Source organism: Colletotrichum chrysophilum (assembly GCF_026319265.1).
Source record: "Colletotrichum chrysophilum strain AFK26 chromosome Unknown scaffold_3, whole genome shotgun sequence".
NCBI classification, from domain to species: Eukaryota; Fungi; Ascomycota; class Sordariomycetes; order Glomerellales; family Glomerellaceae; genus Colletotrichum; species Colletotrichum chrysophilum.
Genome location: NW_026517290.1, coordinates 244,224 through 261,759, shown reverse-complemented (window position 1 = coordinate 261,759; position 17,536 = coordinate 244,224). Strand labels below are relative to the sequence as shown.

General features: G+C 52.5%; 4 protein-coding genes across 4 annotated transcripts; 2 read left to right on the top strand and 2 right to left on the bottom strand.

Annotated features, from left to right (window-relative positions):
• Window positions 1–853: 853 nt before the first annotated feature.
• On the top strand, window positions 854–2,380 carry COL26b_000735 (uncharacterized protein; the record flags this gene model as incomplete). Its single annotated transcript, XM_053173700.1, has 2 exons — window positions 854–1,259; window positions 1,329–2,380. The coding sequence occupies 2 exons, from the start codon at window positions 854–856 to the stop codon at window positions 2,378–2,380; spliced, it is 1,458 nt and encodes a 485-aa protein (XP_053042257.1).
• A 686-nt stretch (window positions 2,381–3,066) lies between these two features.
• Window positions 3,067–4,644, bottom strand: COL26b_000734 (uncharacterized protein; the record flags this gene model as incomplete). The annotated part of the gene is made up of 3 exons (XM_053173699.1): window positions 3,067–3,265; window positions 3,321–4,132; window positions 4,186–4,644. 3 exons carry the CDS (start codon window positions 4,642–4,644, stop codon window positions 3,067–3,069), a joined length of 1,470 nt encoding a protein of 489 aa, XP_053042256.1.
• Window positions 4,645–5,310: 666 nt separating this feature from the next.
• On the top strand, window positions 5,311–6,738 carry ABD1 (mRNA cap guanine-N7 methyltransferase; the record flags this gene model as incomplete). Its single annotated transcript, XM_053173698.1, has 1 exon — window positions 5,311–6,738. One exon carries the CDS (start codon window positions 5,311–5,313, stop codon window positions 6,736–6,738), a length of 1,428 nt encoding a protein of 475 aa, XP_053042255.1.
• A 1,424-nt stretch (window positions 6,739–8,162) lies between these two features.
• Window positions 8,163–8,459, bottom strand: COL26b_000732 (uncharacterized protein; the record flags this gene model as incomplete). Its single annotated transcript, XM_053173697.1, has 2 exons — window positions 8,163–8,182; window positions 8,279–8,459. 2 exons carry the CDS (start codon window positions 8,457–8,459, stop codon window positions 8,163–8,165), a joined length of 201 nt encoding a protein of 66 aa, XP_053042254.1.
• Window positions 8,460–17,536: the final 9,077 nt, after the last annotated feature.

The following is a 17,536-nucleotide window of genomic DNA, read 5'->3' as shown; positions in this document are numbered from 1 at the left end:
GACACAGGCCGACACAGGCCTTTGAAGCAACCCGTACCAAACCACTGCCGGATCTGATCCACGTCTTCGTCTGCCGTCGGGAACGCGCGACTAGCCAGCAAGTGCTGGCACAGCCGGGAATGGCCAAGGAGGGGCAAACACTCCCACACACGCAATGGAAGAGTCACGACCACCAAGGGGGCCGTCAGAGGTCCAACTCAACCCGCCGCCGTCCGGTCCTTTCCATGATGCAGGGCTGTGTCTCGTGGCCCAGTGTGACAGTTCCCAATTGGAAGCCCGACTAGCTTGCCTACGGCTCACCCTGAAGACATTGAATAAGAGCAATGTCTTGCATCGGACGATGACGGGAGGGAAGTGCGCTGATTCTGGGCCATTTTGCCTTGTCTCTTCCTTCTGCCCGTTTAATCCATCAATAACACAGAAGAGAACCGTCCATCGGGTGTCCATCCGGTGTAGTAGGTAGCTCCCCCGCGTCCAAGCTCGGTGTCGGGGGTCATTGCTTGCCTCCCCCCCTCGCTGAAGAACAGGAGGAGGACAATAAAAAGCTATTAGTGTGGCTGCATACCTACCTTATTAAAGATCTCCTTCAAAATTTGGTCTGTTTGTTCTTCACATCCGCACGTCGTCTCTTTACCTCTGCTCCGCTTATTGCCGGGTAGTAGCCAAAAGGTGTTTTCCTCTCGCTATCAAATCTCCACAGTTACCGTGGTAGAAGCCCTTTATCTAACTTTTATATGACTCTAACATAGATACCCCGCGGTCCCCTAAGATCTTCCTCTCCAATACCCCGCCATCCCGAGCGCAACTTTTCTCGAGCAGCAGAAACATTCGTTCGTCACCCCACCATCGAACCATGTCTTCCACGCCCACTCGTCGGTTGAACGCCGACAACATCAACCAGCATGTTGTCGCCGCAAAGTACGCCGTCCGTGGCGAGCTCGCCGTGAAGTCGGAGGAGTACCGCGCGAAGCTGGCCAAGGGCGACAAGGACCTGCCCTTTGACGCCGTCATCTCGGCCAACATCGGCAACCCCCAGCAGCTCGACCAGAAGCCCATCACCTTCTTCCGCCAGGTCGTCTCCCTCCTCGAGAACCCTCTGCTGCTCGAGCACGAGGATGTCCTGCTGAACCAGCTCGGATACAAGTCCGACGTCATCACCCGCGCCAAACGGCTCCTTAGCAAGGTCGGCTCCGTCGGCGCCTACAGCGCCAGCGCCGGTGTCCCCGCGATCAAGGAGAGCATTGCTCAGTTTATTGAGCGTGAGTTTTGTGACAGTGCAGTGCTTGCTGTGCCGTAGACATGATAACTGACAAAGATTTCTCCTGCAGGCCGCGACGGGTTCCCCGCCGATCCCGCCCACCTCTACCTCTCCGGCGGTGCCTCCTCCGGCGTCAACACCCTCCTGCACATCATCTGCTCCGGCCCGACAACCGGTGTCCTCGTCCCCATTCCCCAGTACCCTCTCTACACTGCCACCCTCTCCGTCCTGAACGCCACCTGCGTGCCTTACTACCTCGACGAGGCGTCCGGCTGGGGTACCGACGTGGCCACCATCAAGGCCGCCTATGAGAAGGCCACCAGCGAGGGCACCGATGTCCGCGCGATCGTCATCATCAACCCGGGCAACCCCACCGGCGCGTCTCTCTCCGAGGAGGACATCCGCGCCGTCTACGACTTCGCCGCCGAGAAGAACCTCGTCGTCATGGCCGACGAGGTCTACCAGACCAACGTCTTCGTCGGCAAGTTCCACTCCTTCAAGTCCGTCCTGCGCAGGCTGCAGAAGGAGACCCCCGGCAAGTACGACGGCGTCGAGCTCGCATCCCTCCACTCCATCTCCAAGGGCATGGTCGGCGAGTGCGGCCACCGCGGCGGCTACTTCGAGCTCGTCAACTTCGACCCCGAGGTCGAGGCCAACATCTACAAGTTCGTCTCCATCACCCTCTGCGCCCCCGTCATCGGCCAGTGCATCGTCGAGCTCATGGTCAACCCCCCCAAGGAGGGCGAGCCCAGCTACGAGCTGTACCGCAAGGAGTACGACGGCATCTTCAACGGCCTCAAGGAGCGCGCCACCGCGCTGCACAAGGCCTTTGACCAGATGGAGGGCGTCGAGTGCGGCGAGCCCCAGGGCTCCATGTACCTCTTCCCCACCATCAAGCTGCCCGCCAAGGCCGCCGAGGCCGCCGCGAAGGAGGGCCGCACCGCCGACGAGTTCTACTGCATGCGCATGCTCGAGGCCACCGGCGTCTGCGTCGTCCCCGGCAGCGGCTTCGGCCAGAAGGAGGGCACCCTGCACTTCCGCACCACCTTCCTCGCCCCCGGCACCGACTGGGTCGGCCGCATCATCAAGTTCCACAAGGAGTTTGTTGCGCAGTACAACTAAGCGCGTTTGTGCGTGAGCATCTTACGAAACGCCCTGTGTTTTTTTCATGACCAGTTACGGGCGAAGGGGTAAATAAGGGGAGAGGTGCGAGGAAGGGCCAGCCGCTTTATTGGATGAGACGATGTTGCAGAAAAAAGCATATCAGCGAGCGCGGCTTGGGTCAATGATTTCTTTTGGGAACATTGAGCGCGTGCTTATTAGAAGTACGTCGTAGACAGACCGTCCATTGGATGATGGGTGGAAAGATGAGGGTTCATATACCAAAGAAAAAAAAGAGAATGATTTGCACGCTATGATTTGGAGAAAGACAGGGAGGCCTTCTTGCCTTTTTGGCGCATCGTTTCGCATGTTAGGGGACATTTATGGGGTGATTTAATGATTCATGACGCCTTTCAGCATAGCTTGCGAGAATAGAATATGTCCCGCTCCATACCTGGCCTCGAGAACGCAAACATGTCACAAAGCATGAGGAAAGTGTCGAAGCCAAGATTGCTCATATTGGCCCGTCTATCCGTAGGTATCATACAGAGTTATTGTAGTAGCACACATTTGCTCACCCCTTGTTCTATTCGCCGCCGCGATTTCTACCTCTACGCCTTACCGACCTTGATGGTAAAATTTGGGTAAAAAAAGGACCTGCGGCTCTCATCGGCAATATCCTCTCAGCATCCACGTCCCCTGCGCAATTATGCACGCTCGCTTCCCCGTAGGCGCACAGCCTGGCCGTACTTCTGAAGCTTGGTGATGAGCTGATCGCCCTGGCGCACAACATCCTGGTACTGCTTGTTCTTGTCGTCTGGTCGGTTGGTCTCGATGACGCCCTTGCCGCTGACGCGGTCGATTGTGCAGGGGATGCGGCCGGCAGCGATGAACTTGGCGAGGTCACTGTGAGAGATGTTAGCATTGTGGCGAACAAAGATCCGCGTGCGACAAAACATACCGGTCAAGGAAGTCGACGGTGACACCAAAGTCGGTAGCCATCGTCTCCAAGCCAACCACGCGGTAGCTCTGGAGGAGCTGCTGGTAGGCGCGCAGGCGCATCTCGCGGATGAACCAGTTCTTGTGCTCGTGCAGGTAGCGGTCCTGCGTGAGGAAGTTCTCCTCAACCTGGGCGAGGGCCTGGAAGAAGTACTTGTACTGGCCGTTGTACAGGCTGGTGACCAGCTGGGCCAGGGGGGAAAAGTCGATGGCCATCTCGGCCTCGGGCTGTTCGGTGCTCGTTCCGAGGGTGGTCAGGTTGACAGCCGTCTTGGTGGCGGCAGAAGGCGCCGGGGCGTCCTGCATGGTATCGTCGGCACCGGGGCCGGCACTGAGCGCACCTGACAAAGCAAGAAGCTTGTCCTCTCCATCGCCGAGGATAGCCTTGATCTCGGGAGCATCGACAACCTTGCTCTTGAAGTCGACACGCTTCAGAGAAACGGATCCGGCGAGAACGGAGTAGACGACGAGGGAGGAGTAGGTGCAGAGTTCGTAGCTGGTGAAAGTGGACAAGCTGTCGAGCAGCAGCGGAGCGGCGCTGTTGTAGGATCGCACGGTCAGAGAGTAGATACCCTCGTAAGCCTTGAGGCGGTTGCGACGGTCCCAGTCACCGCCGGACTCGACAAGGGTCTTTGCGCGCTCGATGTGCTTCTTGACAAGCAGCTTGTCGCCGTAGAAGAGACCCATTCGGACTATTGCGAGCACCAGGTCGATCTTGGTGCCCAGGATACCCGTCTTCTCGAAAACGTCCTCGTATGCGGCAATCGCCCGGTCCTGTTTAGAATTATCAGAGGCGTGTCATTGATTCATCGACAAACGTTACACACCTTGTCACCAACTCTGGCCCAGAACTCCGCCCTCTTCCCCCGCGCGGCCTGGATTTCCGTCTCACCGGCCTTCTCGACAGCCTCGTCCTCCTCCTTCTGGAACTCCTCCAACTCCCGGTCGTTATCGGCCTTCAGCTCCTGGTAGCGACCCTCGTCCCAGGGCAGGTTGACGGCGGTGGGGACGCTCTTGGTGGCGATCATGCCGGCCAAACTCGACTTCCGACTCAGTGGCTTGCCAGGTGTCTGGCTGCCGCCCTCACCGAGCTGGTTTAGGATGCCCTCGAGAGGATGGGCAAGGTACCGGTAGAGCGGTGCCATCTTGTGCTCGGTGATGGCATCGTTGAGAGCTTTCGCAGCGTTTTGTTGAGATGGCCGGGAGGCGTAGGCGTTTGTGAGGGTGAAGACATGCTGGGCGAGGGGGAGGAGGGGGTACTTTGCGTACTGGGGATCTGAGCCCATCTTTGCGGTTTATCTCACTACGGCGGACTTTGAAAGAGAAGGAAAATCGGGCGTTCGAGGTCGGGGAGAGCAAGTTGAGGTCGTGGAATTGGGTACTGGGTGAGCAAGAGTGATGTCGTTGTTTGGAGGTGTTTAGAGCTGGAGCTTCCCTACAAACCGCAAGCGGCCGGTCAGACTCTGACGTGATTGGCCCGCTGGCGGGAGTGAGCTTAGCAAATCCAGCAAGGCTGCAGTGCGACACGTATTGGACCTGCCTACCTAGGTACCTAGCATCAACCCGCAACACAATAGAAGCGAGCGCAAATGTTACAGACAGCTCCTTCTACTTATGTCTAGCTTTCAGACGAGGGAAGTCATCATGAATTTTCTTTTAATACAATGGGAATCTCCCTTGGATTACTTCCAATCAATAATGGAAAGAGCGGATGAACTGCACTTGCCGCTTCCAAGCGCCACACCTGCCGTGAGCTGAGCCAACTATTTAGTGGGGCCCGCGCCTCACCCTGGCACCATTCAGTTCCGCGCGCCCATGATCTTTCAGCTTCTTCCTCGACTGTCAATACCAGCAACAAGACTTTCACCCTTCAATTCTCATTCCAGAAGCCTTGGCTTCGAGGTGACCTAGAAATTTTATTCTGAGAAAACTCCTACTCTTCAATCGATACAATGGCAGGCTACGACGACGACGAAGCCTACGACGCGCGAAAGCGCAAGCGATCCCAATCCCCGGCCAAGAAAGGCAAGAGACGTGAAGACGAGAATGATCAACTTCCTCAGCCCTACAATGCGAAGGAACTCCAACCGGCCAAGAGACGAGCGGTCTCGCCTTCCGAACAGCCGCGCAAGCAGAAGAGACCCGGTGCCCGCGCTCGCATCTCTGAAGCAGAGAGAGAAGCCATCCGTCAAAGAGCCCTCGACCGCGAGAAGGCTTTGGAAGCCCAAGCTCATGCCCAAGCCGAAAGCGAGCGCCAGCGCAACATCAACGACGTCGTAACGCAGCACTACAACAGTGTCCCTGAGCGCGGTAGAGACTGGAGACGTACCGATAGCAAGATCAAGGGGCTTCGCGCATTCAACAACTGGATCAAGAGCTGCATCATCCAAAAGTTCTCTCCAGACGAAGATCACACCCCTGGATCTCGGGAGCAGGGCGTAACAACAGAAAACCAGCTCCTCGTTCTCGACATTGGCTGTGGAAAGGGAGGTGATCTGGGCAAGTGGCAGCAAGCGCCGCAGCCCGTTGAGCTCTACGTCGGTCTTGATCCCGCAGACATCAGTATCGACCAGGCAAGAGAACGATATCGCCAGATGGCAAGTCGCGGAGGCGGTGGTAGAGGCGGAAGGGGTGGGTACAGGCGGTCCTCCAGGCTGTTCGAGGCACGCTTCCAGGTCAAGGATTGCTACGGCGAGTCTGTGGAGGACATTGAGATCGTTCGACAGGTCGGTTTCGACACCAACCCTCTCAGCCGTCGCGGCTTCGATGTTGTCAGCATGATGTTCTGCATGCACTACGCTTTCGAGACGGAACAGAAGGCCCGCATGATGCTTCGCAATGTAGCCGGCTCGCTGAAGAAAGGAGGTCGCTTGATCGGCTGCATCCCCAACTCTGACGTTCTGGGCGAGCGCGTGCGAGAGTTCAATCAAAAGGCGGAAGAGAAGAAGAAGCAGGCTGCCGAGGAGCCGCCTGCGGATCCGGAAGAGGGCGAACTGGAGGACGGAGAAGCAGAGCAGTCTGCGGAATGGGGTAACTCCATCTACCGGGTACGCTTCCCTGGCAAGACCCCTGAGGATGGTGTCTTCCGGCCTGCTTTTGGCTGGAAGTACAATTTCTTCCTCGACGAAGCCGTCGAAGAAGTCCCCGAGTATGTGGTGCCTTGGGAAGTTCTCAGAGCCCTCGCCGAAGATTACAACTTGGAGTTGCAGTACCACAAGACTTTCATGGAGATTTGGGAGTCGGAGAAGGACGATGAGGTGCTTGGCCCTCTCAGCGAGCGCATGGGTGTACGGGAGCGCGGGGCTGGAAGGTTGCTGGTATCGCCGGAGGAGATGGAAGCTGCGAGCTTCTACACTGCGTTCTGTTTCTACAAGGTCTAGTATGTCTCTGAGCAATTAATAGCATGGGCAACTTTGGAATTTCTAGACCTCCTCAAGCCTTTTGGACGGCCGGGAGACTCAAATCATCACAATAGCTTACTCTAATTTACCGTTGACGCATTCAAATCACGATGTGAATAACATCACTGCAGGTGTACCGTTTTCGCAGTATCCGCAGATTGAGGAGGGCATTTGAGCTGGATGGCTTCACACAATCATTCACATTGATTGGAAACTTTCTCTTATTTGGCATGAATCTTCATATAACAGTAACCGTCATTCATAAGGCATAAACATGATAACAGAAAAGATCTCAGACACCTTTCGATGCTTAGCGATGAGTCGAACCATCTGGGGTTAGATGACCACAGATGAGGGTTCTGTTCTCCCCTAATGCGCTCAAGTATACAAGAGAAATATCGCCAAACACTGGCGAGATGCAAGCCTATGAAGTATGAAGGACTTTGTGCAGAAACTACAGAAGTAAAAAGAAAGCGACAGGAGCACCTCAGATTCAGGAATCTCAGGGGTAACGTGAGTGCCGGCACCAACACCGTGCCGAGTGTAGGGACTCTGACAACGAGTCGAGTCTCAACGTAATTGACTTTAAATCCAGTCTTTCTCAACCATGACAGAATCAGAGGAATGAATTCGGATCATCACCTGTCGTGTCATCTGGTGGGCTCGGGTTTGCAGCCTCAACACGTATTTCGGGCAAGCTCGTATCAAATATCTGCGGAGACGCCGAGACCATAGACAATGATTCATACGATGGGATGCTAGTCCACCTTGTCATGCCTTGCTGTATCTCAGGGGAGTCCTCGGAAATTGATCTGTCGTTGTTTGCCGAGCTTGTAGCAACCGCGCAGCCATACAGCGATTGTGGAATTTGAGACAGGAAAGAATATCCTGGAGAGGCCATCTGAACGTCCCAAATTTGGGGTGAGAGTGTAGGCGTGTAAGAGTTACAGTATCCAAGTCCGTTTTGGCTCAAGATTGGTGTAGCCGCCGTGAACTGGGGCCCTACCATCCTAGTAGCGTTTTGACTGACGTCTTGACTGAAGACAGACTCGGATCGGGGACCGCGTGCTTCCCGTGTCAGGTTGTAGTTGCCAACCTGATCTTCTGCTCCGAAACTCTTGAAGCTGTTGCAATCGTCCTCGCAAAAGACTTGATTTAAACTAGAGTTGTCGTCTTCAAATATGGGGGCTTGTGTCTCTAGGAAGGATGTGCAGGTAGTTGAGTCCAACGCGGCTTCATTCGTTGAATGGTAGGATGCTTCTTCACTAGCAGTGACGTAGCTGGGCACAAAATGAGGTCGCGTTGCCATGCCAGGATGAAGGTAGTCGGAGGCGCCGCAGGCCTGACTATTCTCAAAGCCTGCTCCTGCCCAGTCTTCTCCACGAGTTAGTATTGGTCTTCTATTACAACGCTTGAAGCTTACCTGATCCATTTGCCATAGACGGCATGGTCTTCGGTCGATGTGGTCCTCGGCCAAAGCCGGAGTCGATCTGAGCTTGGGTTTCTTCGGAAAGAGAACCCTTGATCCTGAGCTTGTCGAGGACTCGCTTGCCGGCCAAGAACTCGATCCCCTCGGACTCAAGAACGCTCCCAGACACGACCGTCACATAGCATTCCCCCAAGTCGCCGTCTTTCAACCACGGCGCCTCAACATCAAGAGCAACGAACTCTTCAGGTTCGACCATGCCAAAGTCTGTCATTACTGCCAGACGAAGAGCAGGTACACACGGTAAAGTCCGCAGTCCCAGTCTCAGAGCTGCATTTTTGGATATCAGAGAGCTCTTGCAACTCGAATCGTAATGCGTCACTACTGGCTTGGCATCTCTCATATCATTGTGTGGCCGGATCCACAAAGACTTATTCACAGGTTGATTTTGCGATGTCTCGGTGGCGGTATTTGGGGCATTCGACCGAGCTGCTCTCCGTCTAGACCTGCCAGGAGACACCTGGGTACCGGCACTGTATGCCCTCGGTTTTTTCACTCGGTTGGGTACATTTTTAACTGTATTCTTCGGTCGAGTATAGGTGATGACTGTCGATTGAGAGGCTTTCGGTTGTGTTCTCGGCGTGACAGTTGCTAGGGTACCAAGACCATTGTCGGTAGGCCCTGTCTGAGATGGTTGTCGACGTAAGTTCTGGGCTTGGTGGTTAGCGTGCGGCTCTGGGAAGGAAGTGGCTTGACGAACTAAGGTCATATGTGGCAGCGGTCGAATTCCTCGGGCTCTTTCGTAGCCACCTTCGGTAGAAAGGTTGCCCCTCATGATGAATTCTTCGTGGCTGAGATCGTGTGGGTGTGTTAACTCACACGCCTTCAGTAGTCTTCCAATGTGTCACTTACATCTGTGTGGGGGCGAAAAGGGCAAGATCTGTATCCTCCAGGTTCAAAGTACACCGAAGTAATGGTAAAGTGGACGGTAGAGTCGATGGCCGATGGCCAGGACTGGAGTAATGATTCACCCCCAACTTACGACTACCCAACTATGTCGAGGGAGGGAGGTTGCGAGAGAGAAGGGCAACGATCGGAATCAGGCGAGGCGTAAGTCCTGTGCAGCTGGTAGGAGGAAATTCAATGTGTATATGTAACATCAGAGCACATAAAACTGAGATTCTCCAAAGGCGAGCATTATGGGCGACTCATATGGCAATGGGGCCTTCGACAGACATGTCGCTGCGGCTGCTTTGGCACTGCCACCAAGCTGCGAAGGCTCAAATGCTACTTCAAAAACTACAATAGAGCGGGAATTGTTTATCGCTCCTACATATTCTGTCTGGGTGTGTCCGCATCAAGTGAGGCATTCTTGAGGGACCGCTTCCCCTGGGCGCCTCGTCCAGCCTGCTCGACATCCTGCAGCTAAGAGGATTGCTGAGCTCCCTTTTTCTGGCCTCTAGATAGACAGAAAGAATGATGACGTTCGCAAGAAATTAGAACGAGAGACTGTAACGAGTATATACGCTTCTGCTCAAGGTGTCGGACGGAGAGTCAACGTATCACGATATTTCATTTGAGCTAACGCGTGGAATGAAAGAGGTAGTGTTCCTCTCAAGATTGTAAATCATTGCGAAGAGCCTCGTCTGAATGCCCATAAGAATACGTGTTCGAGATCGTATGGAAGGGGATATTCGGGCCTGCAGGTAAATGGGGCCCTTCTCCCCCCTCTCAATGCCTCACCGATTCTGTGCTGCAGCAATGTCTTCGGACCATGCATCCCCCCCACACACCCAAACCCGTCCTTCTCATTGCCACGACTCGTCAATTCGTGCCCAACGCTCGAAATCACACAAGCCGAGAACGAATTGGGCTTCTTCTTCTTCGGCCTGACAGGAGTGTTCGTCCAGTCCTAGTTCATATGTCGTCTCATTGGATGCATCGATAGTTCGTTGGGGGTAAGCAAAGCTGCTTGGTCAGTTTGTAATTGCATGCATGTGTGCAATTTCCAAAACAATTCCAAAAGTCTGCAGATTTTGAAAGCCACGCCAGCCATGTCATCAGTAGGAAGACTCCGTGCCGTACTGATTGTCATCAAGTAACGGGGCTCAGCTATCTCACATTACCGAAAATACACGAGGCGATGCTCATGATGACCTCAAAGAACTTCTAGCCTCACTTTCAAACCTAGTGGTTACACTTGCTCGTCTAAAGCTGTCAGACGGCGGCTCCGGAACGACTCCGAGACCAACACCGGAGATGTAGAAAAGCCCTTTTGGCCGAACTCAATCACCTCACACTCTCTCACTTACTTATAAGAAACCAGTTGATACCAATCTCTCCAATGGCCGGCCCATTGGTTCCGTTTACACATCCTTATTCGTCAATTGAGAACATTACACGTCCCCATTCCCTCATGAGGCCCATATCTCGCTGTCATGGGAGAATGTACTTCAATTAGTCGCAGTATCAGCGCACCAAATCCTCCATCCGAGTCTCAGAAGTTGCGGTGGCATGGACCGCGCTCTCAGAAACCGTACGCAGCATCCACATACGCATTAACAACTGAGACTTTACCTCCCTCGCCCCCGTGCTCTGTGATCCTTTGGTCGAGTTCATCTGCGACAAAGTCGAGAGCATCTGGATCCGAAGATAGCGACAGGTATCGAGGGCAAGCCAACAGCGCTAGCTTAACTGGATCTGCCGCCCAGGCAGATACCGACACATCATATCAACCGTCTGAGATCTATGGCAACCCCCGGGGATTCAATTATGACTCTCGTCTGATTTCTCCAGGCGATGACTTTACGGGTTGGTGCCCTTGGGGCGAGATCTCTTTCGAAACCCAACGACCACAGACACTAGGCAACGGACTCATTGCGAACCCTGAGAACTTCAAATCGAGTCAATCAACTGAACCAAGGCGACATGCATTCTCACCTGTTGAGGATGAGCCGAATTCCCCAGACTCCCCCTTGGCTGTCGACATGACCGAAGAAGATTTCGAAGAAAGCCCTCTCGGAGATTATACCTGGGAGCAAAACCAGTCATTAAAAGACTTCCAAGAAGATCCGGCCCACGAATTCTGGAAGTGGGATATAGAGAGAGAACAGTGGTTTCATCGCGATGAGGACACAGGTTCCGTAATCTGGTGTCCGACGGAGTTGGATTAAAGCTTTTGAATACATATTTGGTATAATAGTAAGTTGGTGGTATCCCGGATACCACCGGCGGAAGGTCTCGCATATTGTTTTAGTTCTGTAGGTTCCGGTAACATCAAAAGGGTATGGGGTGTATACTAATGGATGGACACTGTGGGCATTGGCGTTTCATTCTGGACTTCCGTCAGTATAGCATCAAACTTGTTGTAAGGTAGTACTATAGTTTGCAATTACACTGGTGATTATTCCCTAAATGCACACTACAGCCTCAGTCGTAGCATGAAATCGCACACAGGGCGTGATTACGCACCTGGGAAATGGGCACTTGCTTCTGAATTTGTAATCTTTTTTAACACATTAGAGATGCGATCGCTCTCTTGGCTCTCCCGTATTTGTAAAAGTCAAGTTGATTCCACTGATGCCAGTCTGTAGTCTCACTCAAAACGAGTACGACAAAGGCCCATGTTCAATGTAGTTACAGACGATCTCTTCATTATACTCAGCATTAAACCAAATCATATGAGTGCAGATTGCACATGCCCGATCACACCTTGACGCCTAATTCATGCAGTAACGAAAACAACCTACCTTGAATACAAACATCTGTTCAGGTGGATTTTACGCCGCGTCGTTGCAATTCTGGGCGCTTTCGCCCGGCAAGTCGTTGCTTAATGAAGTTACGTTGGGCGAAAGAGCAGAGTCTTCGTCCAATTCCATCGCGGAGGATGGCGGAGTTGATGTATGATTATGCGTAAACAGAGACGTTGCTTCTAGCCGGGTCGTGGATCGAGATGGCCGAGAGCGCCTGCCGGTGCCGTGTGGACCCAGACGTTCCGGATCAAGGTCCGGATCCGTGCCGACACCCGGCCCCATATTATCGGTCAAAGTGCAGAGGGATGTCGGGCACCCACAGGGAGCGATTCCGGTGATGAGCGGAGCTATGGGAGTTGGTGAGGAATCTCTGCGCTCCACAATTTCTTCAGGAATCCCAGGCGAGATGGTCGAGGCACGTTTGTCAGGCTCTAAGAGTTCCCTAGCAACCATGCTCGCCGACTCCATCTCCGATTTCTTTTGAGCGACCTTTTTCCAAAAGTTGGTACCGAGAAAAAGATGCTCGCCTCGGGCTGTTTCTTCTGAGCCTAGAACGCCCACATGAACGAGCATGCTCTGATTGATACCAATGAACGGGGCCCGAATCCGCATCGGAACAAAATCTCTAAGATACTTGATACCGAATGGCGTCTCAAATGGGTGTTGTTTTTGCGTAGGTGTCATTGGGAATTTCTTGAGACCCAATGTGGTGGCAAGCATGAAAGTTGCAACCGAGAACCTCCATTTCGTATTAGTGGCAACGAGAGCACGTGGGTTGCCACTGTCTGATTCGATCTCGATGTGGTAGGAGCGAGCTTCAGTATTGGAAGAGGGCCCTTCGGCTGCACTCAATATCGATGATTCGTTTTGTTCCCCTTGGGTTCCTTGTGCGGTAGTCGACATAATTGAATGCAATAGACCGCAGGTTATTGGGACACAATTCGAAGACAAAACCGGCTTTCCTCGGTTCTTTCTGCAACCCAAGGAGGGTGTCTCACTGCTCTGGTTGTTGAAGGTACGACTTTTGGGCAGAGCTCACTCAACTCCACGCGGGTTCCGTCGGATTATGGAGGCTTAGAGGTGTTTGAAGTGAAGTTGCGAATGTCGCGTTCTAGAGAGCAACGAATTAAACCGTCTTGAAGCTCGCCCGATCAATGAGAGTACGGGATTGGTTCGTATAGCCGCTGATGACAGTCGTCGAAGAGAGACGTGATAGACACACAAAAGACTGGACAGAGAAACGTGCGCGAACAGGTCGATTTCTCTTGGACTCGGAAATAGCACAGCTAACAATACCAAAACAGATTCTCGGATCAGAGAAGGGCCTTTAAGGGGAGAGCCGTCAAGCCTCCCGCCTGGTTGCCTTCTTTGGTTCGCGAACCAAAGAAGGCAACCCAAGTTTACTTGGGCTGTTTCAACCCCTAGCATGGTCTCTGAGTGAGGCTGCGTGGTGGACTCTGTACACAGATTTTCAGACTGAACAGCACCAGTACATCCTGAGATTTGACCGAAAGCTGCACAGGGCCTTCCCATAGTTGTAGAGGGATGGGGATTGCCACCCTTAACGTATCTGCTGCACATGGCAGTCCAAATTGGAATTTCGGCCTAACCCCGCACTTAAACTCCAAGACAAAGCATCGTGATCACATTTCAGATTCAGGATCATGGTGACGGCACTTTGGTCTGTTCACCCCGCTCGCCTGCATCTCCCCATCATGACAACGCATCCACGCATGCCACGCTATAACGACCTCAACAGATAAGGCGAACCAAAAGGCTTACTAGTGGCCCCCCTTGAGCAATATTTGCAATGCATCATGCAGGATGAGCAACTCTCAATTGTAATTTCTTGGAGAGGAAAAAAAGACGCATCGCTGGCACCAATTAACCAACAGGTATTGCAGCTTGTGAGACGCCCGCATGCAGATTTTGCTGGTGAAGAGAGCAGCTGCCGTCATGGAAACATGCCACAGAGCTGCAGATGAAAAAATTCGGGGGCCATGCAATATGTAAGCGTACGGCTTCCATCCTATAGGTTGTGTTTGCAAGAATCTGTACGGAAGATGTTCAGGTTCTGGAAGATTTGCACGCATTTTGATGTAGCATGATGTTAGTAGCTTGTCCAAGAGTTGGTTTGGAATTGATTTGCACGTGTAGAACCCTATACATCAGGTTATTCGATATCATATTTGCGTCTCCCTGCCGTCCTGAGGAACTTCACTTCAACCCCCATGACCTTTCGTATTGTTCAAAATTCGACCACATCACGAGTCTTGACGAACGTCAATACAGACAGACGTTGGCTCTGTGAGTTCACAACCGTCATTTGGCTGGTGATCTTTCACTCATTGATTTGATTGAAAACTGCAGATGCTCAAGCCTACACACAACATCTCCAGAGTGATCACCAGCCGTAGGCTACGAGCGAATGGACTATAACTCCACACATCAGTCATATGGGAGCCGTCGAAACCATGCGTCTAATACAGACGAAGATGCTCCTCGGAGTGATGTCTGGACGAAATCGTCCTACTCTCCGCGTCTGGGACATTCTTCCGAGGGGACGTCAGGAACAGGTTTCACGATGTACAGCGGCATGATACCGCAAGACTCTGTAGTGGCAGCTACGAAGAAACGAGGAAAACGAACCTATCCATCCTCGAGAAAGCAGTCTGTCCCGGCTGGCTCGGGTGAGCGGCAGGGTAAACAGCTGACTGGGCCGACACTTTCGGAAGACGACGCCGGCCAAAGTCAGAAAGACTTCGAGATGGATCCTGCGCACCAATTCTGGAAATGGAGCGTCGAAAGCCAGAATTGGTATCATTTGGATGAATCTACCGGTTCAGTCATGTGGGCACCTCGTCAATTGGATTAAAACCTTCGTTTTTACGTTATTCTATCCTTGTCCCTTATTTGGAGGCGATTTATTTTCCTTTGCTTCTCAACGAGGTGTTTCCGATTGCGGCTGGAGGCGGCCTAGAGTTGCGAGAAAGAATGGCACAGTTTAGGCTTTTCCGCAGATTGAGATCCCAAAGTGAAAGTCCGAAGCTGAAGATGCAACACAGCTAAAGAGACAAGCAGCTGATCGGGATGTGACACAGCTTGAAAGCGTTGACGTTGAATGTGGCTTCGAGAAAACTTGTTTGCCATCTTTCCGGGTGCTTGTTCTGGTTGTGTATGGCGTCACTGTGTCCTCTGCATTGAAGCGCATGTTCAAGGTGATTTAAACATGCCGTCGGACGTGAACATTATGCGATGATAACTCTTGCTGAGAACTAGCGAATATTATATGTACAAATCTACAATTATTTACCAACTCTGAACAGACCGAATCTTCATGTCGCTCCCTAACTTGAAGTATTCGGCCTTTCAAGCGGTGCAGAACGTCAGTGACACGTGGCGGGTGATTGAGTGAGGGACTGACCGCTGAGTGTGAATCCGGAGGCTGCCTTTGACTTGGCCAGACGCCTCCGAATTGATGACAGAAGCCGACGACTCACAAGGGCAGAATGACCTGCTGTCAGGGGCTATCGAGGTTGGCGGGGATGAGTTACGCAAATCGCAACGTGAGGACGAAGTCCCCCCTCCGGCGCTGTTGGAACGGAGTGAATTCGGCAGGGGCATCGAGCCGAAACATTTCAGGCATTGCATTCCAGGGGATGGTATCGATAAACCACCTTCAGGAACACCATGAAATGCTCGGCTTACTATGGCCTCATCCAGCCCATCCTGTCTAACACTGGCAGACGACAACGTCAGAATCGACGTATCCAGGGCCTCTCTCGTGGATTTGTGAGCGGCCTCAGCATGTAGGGGGTCCGTCGAGCAGTTTCCGGGGCCGTTGACTTCTTGAGGTCCAGCACGCCGGAGCATCATTATTTTCCCGAATAGTCTTTGGACTTTTCCACCGATGTAGATGTCTATCCCAGGGGGGTGGTGCCCGTGTTCGAGTATACCAATTCTCAGTGTCTTTCCCTGCGAGATCGTTGTTTTGGATCCATCAGCCTCAATAACTGCAAAGTTCTCAAGCGGAGTGCCGGTGAGTGTAGGTTGCGACTTCATTGCGACAGAGGGCGGAACTGGCAGAGAATCCGCTCCTAAATCCTGGACAAGGCTGGCCGATATAAGAGAACGGTCCTCTCCAACCTCAAGGGCGAGTCGCGAACATGAGTTGCCATGTTTGTCTGTTATCATGAAGTTGTACGGCGTTCCACCGGCAGGAATGAAAGCAATGCGTGCCGCACGGCGTGAACCTTCGTTGAGTAAAGGGATATCGTCACCAGTTGATGCCAACATGGAAGAGCCGCTCGGCCCGGGACGGGCAGACTGCGATGATGATCTTAAATTGAATGTCGCTTTTTGCGGACATTTCGGCGTGATTATGATATCATGGAAGTCTTTGCTGAGTTCTTTGTCCATCGGCACAAAGCTGAGAGAGAGAGGCTGGCTGAAATTGACCTTTCAAGACAGCGAGCGCACCCGTAGAAGGTTTGTGTGATAGTATTCTGATTTGATCAGCCTATTGAGATGGATTTTCGGGGCGTTGCTGCTATCGGCAATCTATTGTTTTAGATATAATCGACGTTTGGTGGTTTGCCAGGTGAAATGTAAGCGTTTCCTTCGTCTCCCGGTGTCTTAAGCGGCGTGAACGACGAATTTTGGTGTATGGCTATGCGATGTGGTTTCTTAAAAACTAAACAAAATATTGTCGCGACTTGGGATTGGAAGTTTACTTGTCGGACGGGTCTCGGTTTGGGATTTGGTGGCACACGGGCAAAAGATAGAACCGACGCGTGTGGTAGGCTTTGCAACATGCCTTATATTATCATCGTGGTTACCTGACGTAGCAAAGATTAGGAAACATTACTAGACTCCTCTACAGACCGCCTATCATACTCACCAGGTAGCAAAGAGGCCGGAGAAAAAAACAAGCATAAAATGAGGCGACCGCTGCGGCAGTGGATCCACCGCTGACAACTATCCGTTCAATCAGCATAAAATGATGGAGGTTGCCTTGCCACGGGCTGCTGCATATATCTGCCTGATAGATCCCTGAGACTTATGGAACTGAGAAAATGCGCAGTCGGCACTTTGAGCAGGTTTGCCCACCGGACAGGGGTCACACAAATTCCAATTTGTAAGTACTTTCTGTAAATTCCAAACAACCACTCACACGTAACGCAGAAAACATTGCCCGCGCTTATTATATCGAACGCCTTGCACTAAAAGTGCACGTACGCGGCTGGGTTTTGGATGTTTGAGCCAATCCCTGTCTGTTGTGAATCATATCTCCATGTGTCGTCGTGGTGAGAGGCTCAGCCTGTCGATAGCCCAAGGCTGCGGCTGGTTAACTGGGAATCAGATCCAGAGCCGCGAAGCGGAGCGGGTAAAAAGACAACCAAGAGGATCTCGTACCTTCACCAGCTCTCTTCATACAGTTAGTGTTTAAAGGCTATCCAGCGATGGATGCGGGCTTGTTAGCTCTTGTTCGAGATCGCTTGTAAAGGCGGTTCTACTGTAGGCCAATCTATGCCTCCTCCTTGGTAAGGCTGCACTCAGTACTTATCTGGTGCCTAACACACATCTCGGATGCCTTCAT